The sequence below is a fragment of the Triturus cristatus genome, chromosome 4_2, assembly GCF_964204655.1.
Source record: "Triturus cristatus chromosome 4_2, aTriCri1.1, whole genome shotgun sequence".
Classification (NCBI taxonomy): Eukaryota; Metazoa; Chordata; class Amphibia; order Caudata; family Salamandridae; genus Triturus; species Triturus cristatus.
Window position 1 is genome coordinate 799,237,442 of NC_140586.1, and position 12,173 is coordinate 799,249,614.

The 12,173-nt window shown below is 51.4% G+C and overlaps 1 protein-coding gene across 2 annotated transcripts in view; it reads right to left on the reverse strand.

Moving 5' to 3' along the window:
- Window positions 1-12,173, reverse strand: part of LOC146835072 (vitamin D3 hydroxylase-associated protein-like) — a 266,006-nt gene that overhangs the window by 142,574 nt on the left and 111,259 nt on the right. For both annotated transcript variants that reach the window (XR_014960683.1, XM_085602737.1), the window contains exon 4: window positions 8,194-8,327. Coding sequence is in view for 1 of the 2 variants with exons in the window: in XM_085602737.1 (XP_085458863.1) it covers window positions 8,194-8,327 (134 nt within the window). In the remaining variant the exon portion in view is untranslated. The remainder of the gene's footprint in view (window positions 1-8,193; window positions 8,328-12,173) is intronic.

A 12,173-nucleotide genomic window follows, 5' to 3' on the forward strand; every position in this document is an offset into this window, starting at 1 on the left:
GACTGTCACATGACACATTAGTTATGTGTCACCCTCAAGGGGGGGCATTGGTGCTCCCCGTGAAGTCCTGGTTTGCCAGGCATCTGACCAAAGGGTACCGACTCTGGGTTGGGGAGCCAGGAGCAGGTGTTTCCTTACCTGGACGGCAGGGCGACTGTAATCAGTGTCCTGACCGGTTTGCCTTCTAGGAGTACCACTCTGAACACAGGTGGGGCCCATCTTAAGTGAAGGGACCCTGTGTTTCCCAGAAAGGGTGGTGCAGGCCTAGCCGGGATCTTTAGGGTCCCTGGCTGAGTGTGGTAGTACTACCCTGAGAGCAGGTGGGGCCCATCTTAAGTGAAGGGACCCTGCACTTCAGAAGGGAGGGTGCAGAACTCTGGAAGGGGGTGCAGAGGGAGGAAGTCCTTGCCTCTGACCCCGGTGCAGCCGGTGATTGTGGATCCCAGGTGGTAGACCAGTCGATGGAGAGAGGTCCTGAACTGGTGGGAGAGTTGTGTTCTGGTGGGTGCTTCTCCTGAGAGAGCGCGGAACCCCAGAAGTAGAGGTAGGGTGAGGAGACGCTTTGCCCGTGACCTCTGGTCAGACTGAGGGTGTGGACCCTAGGTTGAAGGATCAGTGGTAGTTTGGACCTACACTGAGAGGGATAGTGGAGAATGGCTATTGTATGCCTGGGGTGACTGCCCCCCACTCTGTGGATTGGCAAGGACCAATGATGTCTGGGTGGCCTAGGACCTGGTCCTGGCCGTGGACAACTAGGGACTACCAGTGGGGTAGCCTAGTTGGGCCTGAGAGTTCTTTTTCAAAGGGAACCACATGGGTTCAGAGTGATGTAGAACCGGAGGGTGTCCCTGCAGTTGCGGGCCCGCGTCCGTGTTCTGTCGCCCAAAGCAGGGAAGCCCATCAAGGGAGTGATTGGTCTACCCTGTGTTTTGGTTGGAAGGGGGTTGTGTTAGACTTTGTCTTTTTGGCAGGTTCACCCCTAAACCTTTTGCCTTAAGTTATGACATGGTGTTGGTGGTTTTAGGCCTTTGGGCACTTTAGCATTGTGGTCCAGTGTAAAGTGCGTGCACTCTCTGTGTTACATTTGTAAGGTGGGCCTGCTCTCCCATAGGAATGCATTGAGGATTCCCTGCTAGTGTCAGTGGTAATTCCTGGTATGAGAGGCGCAGTGTGGTTGAGTCTAGTATGTATGAATTTGTGAGAATAAATGTTGTGCGATGGTGTGCGCAGATTTATGATGGATGGTGGAGAACTGTCACTTTTAGAAGCTGGCATTTCTGTGTGCTATGTGTCTGCCTGCCTGATGTGAATTGCATGTCTGGCTTGTGAGTGACAGGGGCTGGGAGGAGTGTGTGGCTCCAGGAGGGGCAGGGTGAGTCAGCGCTGGGCTGAATAGGACCTCTGGGCTGGAAGTAGTGGGAGGGGTAATCCCCTGACTCTGAATAGGATGGTGCCTGCCCTAGTGAATGCTGGCTCCGCCCTCTGTGGTGTGTCTGAGCACCTAGCCCCCACCTGACAAAGGGGAAGAGGGGCTTGCAAAACAAAGTGCTCCAATTCCCCCCTGAACCAGTTGCATCTGGTTCCCCCATGCCCTGCACTACAGACAAAGGAATTAGTGATATAAATATAGGGGCTGTGACCCCATGAGGTTGTTCAGTTCAGTTCTGGTGTGCTGGTTCTGCGGGGGCGTGCTGCTGCTGGGGCCCAGGGGGAATTGCCATGAGGGCTTGCCTCCCTGGGCCCTGCATTGCCCCTTGATCTCTAGAGGAACTTTTTGCTTGGACTTCTAGCGCCCTGTGAGAGCTTTGCACATTTCAGGACCTGCAGAACTTTGTCTGCGTTTATCGCTCGGCGAGCGCTTTGTTTTAATTTCCCCACCAGGAAAGGAGCGTGTGGGCTTTTGCAGTGCTGCGCTGCATAAGGAGGAAGAGGGAATCCCCCGCGTAGAGATTCCCCCCGAGTTGCGGAGATACAGGTGCCCACCCCGCTGATGTGGTTATCTTTGAGCGGGTGCCCATCCCGCTTTATATTTTTAATGAAGAGGGAGCCTACCCCTCATTGCCACCACAAAAGGAGAAGAAGAAAACAGCCGCCGCGATTGCGCAGTAACCAGGAAGTCAGGCACGTCTGCCTGGGGCATGGGCGGGGCCTGCCAGCCGGCCGGATATCAACAAATTCTGAGCGGGGCTCCCATGAGCTGAGGGAAGCCCTGCGTGTGCTGAACAGAATGGGAAGAGAAGTGCGGCCGGAAGCTTGGCTGCGTACCTAAGGGAAGACGGGAGCCTACCCCGCCTTCACAAGCCGAGAGGAAAAGTCCTGGGTCCCAGGAGGGGTTCGGTGAAGTAGGAGAGGTGCCGCATTCGGAGACCCAGGCGGGAGCCCACCCCACGCTGGGACATCCACAGAGGAAGTCTGGAGCCTCGCAGGCTCCACATCCGTGTCCCAGGTCCCAGGAAGGGGCCCGGGTGAAGCCAAGAGAGCCTGCATGAGAAGAGAGTCCATCGGGAAGAGAACTTCCAAGCCCGGTGAGTAAGGGCTCCATCAGCGTTGGTGGTGCCTGACAGAGGCACAGTGTCGGGGCACATTGTCGGTGCCCGCCCCTACGGGGGGGCCTCCTTGTTGTTAGAAGGCCCAGAGGGGCCCGTACCTCGCGAGGCACATTTCCGGTGCTTTGGCCATGTTCACAGTTGCCCCACTCAACAGTGGGCAACTGCAACTTGGGGGCATTTTTGGTGGTAGTGTCCCTGAGTGGGACAGAGGAGGCACAGTGGTGCCAGGGCCTTCACAATTCTTCACAGCTGCGCAGCAATTAGTGCCAGCTGCAACGTTTAGGCCACAGTTCTTTGGGGGCAGGTTTTGAGAGATAGGAGTGAGATGCACTCCTTTGCCCCAGCGCAATGGCGCACTTTGGATTCTGCTGCATTGGCAGTGCGCCCTGACACTTTGGACATAGGGCATTTGAGCTCTAGAGAAGGCTAGTTGGCCACGGGGGTCAGTGATTTATGTGATGTTAGGAAATGTGATTCTCTACTGTGATTCATGCCTCTAAATGTGTTTGGGGATGAGATTAGGTGCGTAATGTGATTATGCTGGTGAGATTATTTTCTACTGTGAGTTTTACCCCTAATGTAAGTTATGCTTAAGAGGTTAGGGTCTAATGCGTTTAGATTTATGAGATTATTGCATAATGTGTTTATGCTGGTGAGGTAGGCGCAGAATGTATTTCACGCCTTTTAGAAATGGGATTTCTGGTTGGCTAGGGCTTGCGCCAAAGCCAGGCAGAAACCACCACTCTAGTCAGGGTTGGGGAGTTACACGCCAAAAATAACCCCTGCTCACCCACTTGGTAGCTTGGCACAAGCAGTCAGGCTTATCCCGGAGGCAATGTGTAAAGCGTTTGCGCGCGCACCCAGCAACAACACCCAAGGCCCACCACAAAAGAAACTCCACAAGGTATTATATAAAAATAGCCTTTGTATTATACCAAACACATTAGATAATATTCACACAATTTACACTGTGCCAACTGGCACTGGGCAGAATTTTACAAGGGACTATTTACACAGGACAGGGCCACATGGACCACTGTCAGAATCAGCACAAATCACCAATAGTAAATGTAGAACATATACCAATGGAAACACAAAGTAACTGTAGAGCACAACCAGTAACTACTGGCGCAATAATGACCTCATCGTCATCACACTAGCATCAGGTATAAAACCTATCCTGCATCCATCACAGGGGCATAAACACATTATGCAATTTCTCATTAGTCTAACGCATTAGACCTAACCACCTAAGTATAACTACACTAGGGGCGTACATCGCACAGGGAAGTACAATCTCCCTAACATCACCCTAAACAGGTAAAACAACCTCCTAGGCAGAAATGACCACATTTAGAGGTATAAAACACAGTGTGCGCAAAACATGCTATACACGGTACATTTCCTAACACCCAATCACATTAGCATGAATCACAACAACACCTCAATCACATTAGGGTCCAGGTCGCACCAGAACCTAAACGTAGCAGCTGGCACTAAGTGCTGCGCAGCTGTGGAAGGCAACTAGAGCATGGGCTCTCCATGGCCCTGGAAACAATGTCAAAACGTTGGAGCCACCTAGGCTCTAAGACAACATGTCCCCCCAGTACTATGGAGCTCACTAGCTCTTTTAAGAAGGAAAAGATGCCCCCCAAAACGTTGGAGCCTCAGGGCTCTAGAACCAATTATGCCCCCTTCGGTGAAGCCATCTGGAGCTCTCAGAATAATGATGCCCAAGTCGTTGGAGTCCCACTCGGGGGACTCTTGAACAATAATTATGGCCCCTTCGTTGGAGCCTCAGGGCTCTGAAAATAACAGGTCCCCACACGAGGAACTGGCACCCAGCGTTGGAGCCTCGTAGGCTCTGTAAACCATCATGCCCGTCGTTGGAGCGGCCCACTGCACACCCGGGGCCGCTCTGACTCGGTGCCTTGAAGAGCATCAAGTGACATGGAGCCCCCACTCACCGGGGCTCCGCAAATAGGTGACGAACCGTTGGGGCAGCCCTCTGACAAGCGGGACTGCCCTGACGAGAAGCACCGGGTTGGTGCCTCGATTCTACTCTCCCCCCGTCATGTAACCCGCCCAGCCCTCACTCACCGGGCCTCTGGGCGGGGACTCTGCTCCTCACTGGCGGTCATGGCGGGGCTCTCTCACCTCATGAGAGCTCCGTCCTCTCGATGCGCCGTTCTTCACACGGTCCCTCATCTCAGGACCGGGACTTTGCAGGGGGAGCCTGTGAGGCTCCGGGACCTCTGCCGGACGGAAAATGGCCGTACTTCGGCTTCCGTCCCGCGGTCACGCCTACAACCAGGCGGGCCGCGGACTTGGCGGCGATCTTTGAATGCGGCTCGGGCCGCGACGGTGATTTCTTTTGCGGGAAGTAAAGTCGCGGGGTGGGCACCCGCGCACTACAATGAAAATAAGCATGGTGGGCTCCCGCAGCCATGATCGGAACAAGCGGACATAAGCGGGGTGGGCACCCGCAAGGCTCATCACAAAAGGGGGGAATCCCTACGCTGGGAATTCCCTCAGCCAGGGCAGCAGCGCCGCGCTGCTCAGCCCCCAGGCTCTCCCTCTCCTGGGGAAGCACAGCGCACTCCGGGCGCAAAAAGGTTGGACCACGCCATTGTCAGCATCCAGGGGGCCATGTAGGGCCCAGGAGCCAGCACACAGGGCCCTCCAGCAGGGAGGCAGCCCCCATGGAGGTCCCTCCTGGGCTCCACCAGCAGCAAGCCCCCTCCTGTCAGGATCCAAGCACTCACCAGGCGCTAGAAACAAAGTCCTTGATAGATCAAGAAAACAGCAAAAAGGCCCCACAAAGTCCATCAGGCATCCAGGGGCTGGGCAGGGCCCAGGGAGGCAAGCCTTCCCCTGGGCCCCAGCAGCAGCATGCCCCTGGTAGATTCGAGTCAGAGCAAGAACATTTTACATGGGGTCACAGCCCCTTTTTATACACAGATCACCTTTGTTTCAAGGTGCAGGGAAGGGGCGAACCAGATGCAACTGGTTCTTGAGCACTTTGTTTTGCTCAGCCCCTCTCCCTATTCACAGAACAGGCCAGGGTCATCAGTTGCACCACAGGGGGCGGAGACAACATTGTGTGGGGAAAGCCCAGCCCTATTCAGGTCCCAGGTGTACTCCTCCCACCCATCTGGCTGCTGATCTCCCCATTCACCACTGGGTGACTTCTACTGACTCTGGGGATTCCCTAGCCCGTCACATGACCTCAGCCAGCCAATCGCCAGACAAGGCACTCATTTCACACTGCACACAGAAGTGCCCACTTCTAGAAGTGGCACTTCCACACTAGGTACATTGACGCCGCACACATCATCGCGCAGCATTTCATCACACGAGTCCGCACATACCAAACTCGGCCCTGCACTCCCCATGCATCAGGAACTAACATGGTCACTCAGATCCCCCATGCATTCCTTTGGGAGGGCAGGTCAGTCTCACTCAATGTAACCCAGAGCGCACGCACTTTCCACTGGGACACAGTGTGAAAGCGCCTACAGGCCTAAAACTACTAGTACAACACAGGAAAAGGCTAGGATAATGCAAAAAGTGCTAGGGGTGAACTTGCCAGAAGGGCCAAGTCCAACAACGCCTAAATGTGATACTGTGCATAATGTGGTCTATGTTACGGGATGATGCCGAGTACAGTGGTTACCAGTGATTACTGGTTGTACATTTATGTGATGTCCTACTTTTACTAAGTTCACTTTGTGATGGTTCTGACAGTGGTCCAGTTGGCCCTGTCAGGTGAATATAATCCCTTGTAGATATTACCTAGTGCCAGGTGGCACAATGTATATTATGTGATCACTATTATAATGTGTTATGAGAATCCAGAGGCAATTTTTGATATAACCTTGTGTGGAGTTCCTTTTGTGGTGTGCCTGGTATGTTGTTGCTGTGTGCGTGCGCAAACGCTTTACACATGGCCTCCGGGATAAGCCTGACTGCTCGTGCCTAGCTACCAAGGGGGTGAGCAGGGGTTATCTTTGGCGTGTAACTCCCTTGCCCTGACTAGAGTGGTGGTCTCTGCCTGGCTTTGGCGCAAGCCTTAGCCAACCAGAAATCCCATTTCTAACACGGGGTTTCAATTAGCAAGTAGGGGGTTAATGAAATACAAAGTTTTTCTGACCAGGGGCCCTAAAGTATGTCTTGCCCAGGGTCTCCACAGCCCTTAAAATGACCCTGCACTCAACACAGGCAGAGTCTCGAGCATTTAGAGTGTCAATCTTTCATAATCACATACACATGCAGAGCTCCAAACAGGACAGGACCTCAAAGGGCAGGACTACATACACATGAGGAGTCCCTCAAATATTTTGCCCTGTATCACTTAAATAGATCACTGGGAGTGTTAAGTTAAGACTGTGTATGCCACAGTTTGGGGTAACTGGTGTCTTAAGTAGTTGAATAGCTGGAGAGGAGCTACTTTACCACCTAAGACAGTAGAAAATGGTTGCTTGCCACTTTCAACTTTAAAGTACTGTGCTGCTTTTGCTGGAAATTCACCAGCATTTCTTCACCTACCTAAATTAAACAACAGAACATAACAGAATAACATGCAAAGCAACATATCACACTTGAAACATAGCAGAGCATGCCACTTCAAAACAAAACGCAACAGAACAGCTGTTGTACAACACAACAAAATCACATTGCAGAAATGCAGCTCAAAGACACAGTAAGACAAAAAACACAGAACACATTACAACCACAACATAATGACACACACCGAATGGACACAAACGTTCATGTCACACTTTACCACCCCCAGAATCCTATTTTCCTAATACGGTGGTAAAAGAAGGTTGGAGCAGGTAAAAATCCCTTTAGAGGCGAACCCCAATATTGACCTACGAATCCCCAGCCATTTAAACCATTGTGATATTCACTCTTGCGTTCTCTCTTTTCTTGTTAGCTTCCTCTTCTTTCCCCCCCCCCCCCCGAGTCGTTTTTGCTCTTCCCGTCACTGTATCTCTCTGTATCTTTTCTCTGTCTCTCTGCAAGCGTCTCTTTCTCTCTTGCTCCATTTCTCAGTCTCTGTCCTTTAACTCACTCCACCTGTCTCCATCTCTTTGTCTACCTAGCTCTAACTCAATTTCTCTGTCTCTTTCTGCTTCTCTCACTTGCGCTATACCAGTCTCTACCCACAACAATCTTTCTCTCGGTCTCTTTTCTTTCTAATTGCCCCTTAGTTCATGGTCATTCTGTTTTTGTTTGCTTCTTTTTCAGAATAATTTGTTCTGAAAATGCGTATGAAACGAGCACGAGGGCCGATGTGACTGTAACCCATGACTTAGATGTGAACCTGCGGATTCACGGTTCCTCCGCGGATGAATACATCTTTTATGTCTACAGGCGGAAGAGAGGGCAAGGGCAGTACGAGCGTCATTCCCACGTGTAACTGTCCTATAGCAGGAAGGGGGAAGGAAGGGGCAGGGAATGAGGTTACACAACGTGCAATGGAGAAACTCTAGCGAAAAGTACGCAGGGCCTTTAATATACTTTAGCAGCAACAGAATAAATGGTCGGCAGCAGGCCGGGTTACAGTCTGTCGAACAAAATGTAATCCGTTGAACAAAGGATAATGGGATGGAAAACTCATCAACATATTGGCTCTTACTTCATCATGGACTGCGGAACGTTGGTCTTTACGAATGGAATCGCCCCTTGTTTCTTCAAAACCTGCACTAACACACAGTCTTTCTCCACCGGAACGTCGAGGAAGTGGACCATGCCGCACGTGGAGGCGTGCCCCTGCAGGAGAAAAACATTTTACAAAGGTGATGCATGAAAAATGACAATTCTGGTCCGTATCTCCATGGATTAAAAGAATTGAGATAAAAGAGTACCTCGTGCTCTAACTGAATTGAATAGCATTCCGAGGCCCACTATCTAAACAATTGAGAGCCAGGTGTACCACGGCCAAAAGAGCGCCTCGCAAATAGCGAGTCTTTTGCGAGGCGCTTATTTGGATGTACAACAGTGTGTAACACACTGTTAGCGATTCCCAATGGGGTCGCAAATAGAGAGGCTCGTGAGTATTAATTAGTCTGTCACAATTTGCTACCCCATTGGGAATGGCAGGCCCTCCCAGGTATGGTGGCCTGATGGGCTCAGCAGACCACCATGTCTGGGCCTGCTTTTAAATACAGCAGTTTTTTAAAATTCAAATGCAGCCCGTTTTGCTTTTCATTTCATTTTTTAAGGGCAGGCAGTGGTTCTTGGGACCACTGCCTGCCCTTAAAAAATATTTTCCCCTGCGTTTGCAAAGGGGGAAGGTGTCCCCTGGGGACCCTTCCTTTTTGCGTGCCCATTACCACCCTTTTGAAGAGGGTGGTAATTTGTGAGGGTTTTGTGCCCGCAATTGCGGACACAAGACATTCTTACATAGGGTTGCGCTGGCTATTAGGAAGGGAATGCCCCTTCCTAATAGCGAGTCGCAAAACCCTATTTTGCGCATCGCAGCAAATTGCGACTCGCAAAAAATAGGGTTTGTATATTCCCCATGCTATTTTGCATGTGCAAGCGGGATCGCAAACTCGTTTGCGCATGTAAAAATGGTTGTACATCCGGCCCTTCATTCCCAAAGCAGGAAACCGAGATACTTATCACAAACACAAGGTCAATATTTAAATAAAAAGCAACGCATTGATCCGTCTTAAACCTGCTCCTGTTCCACTATAAACCTCTTGTTTGCTGTAGGGAAGCACACACATAAGCTCTTGCTACAGAAACACACGTTGTTGACGGATCAGACGGCAGGCAATAACTGCATATGTGCCACATAAGTTTGGGTGGCAGCCGGCTCTATTAGTAAATAAAGTCCAAACAGATATTTAAATCAAGACGATGGCACACTTGCTTCACAAATATTTTAAAAATCAGTAGACCCGGAGATATGGCATTTCAAAGTTTTAGGTACGTGTAGCGCCTAGAAGCTCAAAACCCCACTCCCTGTCATCAGGTAGTGCTAGCCCGTGGAAATGTCACAAGTTCAGGCGATGCAGCACGGACGAGATACAGGGAGCGGGTCAGTCCATCTGAAAAAGTTACCGTAGCTAATGGTCCTCGCTTAGCGTTAAGAGCAAGCCGGGCATTGCAGACGGTCGCCGCTGTAGCACGAAGGCTAGGCATTATGGATGGCCGTTGCTGCTGATTTGCATGGCGGTCACCACATGCAGTCATTGCTGTAGAGCAAAGTGCAGATCTTACATTGCTAGTCGCTGCTTGCAGTCACTGTAGTGCAAAGCAAGCCCATATGTGGCCGTAAAGAGCTGAAAACATCAGGATTTCATCATTCTTTGCTGAAGAGTGTACTCTGATGCCAGCCAATGGTCTAGGACCTGAGAAGGCACCTCTTCGGGATCAGGGACTTACTCTAGCAGAGGCCAGCATGGATCAGACAGGTTCAGTTGCAGGTCTTGGCTGGTCCAGTTGTAACAGGTGAGCGGACAGCGACAGGAAGGCCTCTGGAGCTTGTTGTGTCCCTGTAGCTTAGAAAAAGGGCTTAGATCTCCAAGCAGGAATTCATCACACTAGGGAGGCAGGAGCGGCCTCTTGGGCAGGGGCCTTTGCTCCAGCAAATTTCTATTGGTATAATCAGTCTTTCTGCCCCAGAGAGGCAGATGGGGGCAGTAGCCCCCGATCTGCCCCCCCCCAGGGCAGAAAGCCCACTAGGAACCAGGGATTTTTTTAAAATGTAAATTTAGGGGTGGGGCTGTCCTGAATGGGCGTTGTAATGCCCTACCCAACCCAGAAATAGGCCCAGCCGGGGTTGATGGGGCAATAGCCCCCGATTTGACCCCTGGGTAGGGCAAAAAGCCCACTAGGAACCAGGGATTACATGTTTATGTACATTTAGGGGTGAGGGATGCCCAGAATGGGCATGCCTGCCCACTAAGCACCAGAATGGGCATACGAATGCCCCCACCGCACTCAAAAACAAATGGACATTCTTTCCGCCCCCCAGGGGACTTATGCGGCAATAGTCCCCGATCTGCCCCTCTGGGGGTAGAAAGCCCACTTGGAAGCCAGGGTAGCTCAGGGGTGAGGGCTGCCCAGAATGGGGATGCCAAAGCCCCACCCACCCAAAAATATAGCCACAGTCTTTCTGCCCGCACTGGGGAGCTGATGGGGGCAATAGCCCCCGATCTGCCCCCCCCCCCCGGGAGATGAAGCCCTCTAAGCACCAGGGAGTATTATTTTTAGGCAGAGTAGGGTGGGAGCTGCCCAGAATGGGCATGCCAATGGCCCCACCACGCTCAATAACAAAATGGGCAGTCTTTCTGCCCCCCTAAGTGGCATATGGGGGCAGTAGCCTCTGATCTGCGCCCCAGGAGGGAAGAAATCCCATTAGGCACCATGGACTTTTTTGTTAGTATGTTAGGGGTGATGATTGCCCAAAATTGGCATGCCAATGCCCCCACCCCAAAAATAGCCATAGTCTTTCTGCCTCCCCCCACCCCCCGCCGGAGGGTGATAGGGGCAGAAAGGTAGAAAGTCCACTAGGCGCCAGAGATATGTTTATGGGCATGTCAAGGGCCCAGGGTAAAGGTCACCCCTTTGTTTTTGTGCACACATTTTGGCTGTTTCGGCCCGCATTGGGGACAGATTAGCGATTATTTTTTGGCTCATCTGCCCACAAGGGCGACAGAAAACCACTAGACACTAGCAAAAGTTTCTCTGTGTGAACTGGAGCTTGGCTGATGATCTGTGTGTACCGGCAATTGGCTGGCTCTGTGGAAACCTGCATTTTGCTGGTGGTGTGTGTGTGGACTAGCGCTTGGTTGGCAATGTGAGTGGACTATTGCTTGGCTATCAGTCTGGTGGTGTGCGTGGACTGTCGCCTGGCTGGCAATGTGTGGTGTGCATGGATGGCGCTTGGCTAGTGGTGTGCCTGGATGGCGCTTGGCTGGTGGGGTGTGTGAATGACGTTTGGCTGGCGGTGTGCATGGATGGTGCTTGCCTGGCGGTGTGCATGGATGGTGGTTGACTGGTGGTGTGCGTGGATGGCGCTTGCCTGGCATGTGGCTTGCATGGATCCTCCAGAGTTTTATTACATAGAATCCCTTGCAAACCTCAAATGTAGCTAAAAAGTCACACTTTCCTCAAATTTCTGTGTAGAAAAGATGTGAGATCACCTTGCCGGCACAAATTTCCCACCAACCAGAGTTCCCCTCTGTCTCCTGGTAACAATGATACCTTACTTGTGTGGGTGCCCAAAGAAGAGAACCTAAAAACGTATAAAATGAAAAACTGAAGGGGATCCAAAGTGGGTCCAAAAGGGCAGGTTTAAAAAAAAGTACTTTTTTAGGCTGACTTTGTTTTGGGCACCCACACAAGTGAGGTACGCTGAGTGGTGGGAAATTTGAGCCGGTGTGGTGATCTCACAACCTTCCTACAAGGAAATGTGAGGAAAATGTGACTTTTTAGATAAATGTGAAGTTTACAGGGGATTTTGGGTAAGAAAACGTTGGGGTATCCATGCAAGCCACACATCTCTGGATTTCCCCCTGGAGTCTAGTTTTCAGCCTGGGTTTGGTAGGTTTCCCTATATGGCCACCGAGCCCGGAACCAAAAACGCAGGTGCACCCTATCTAT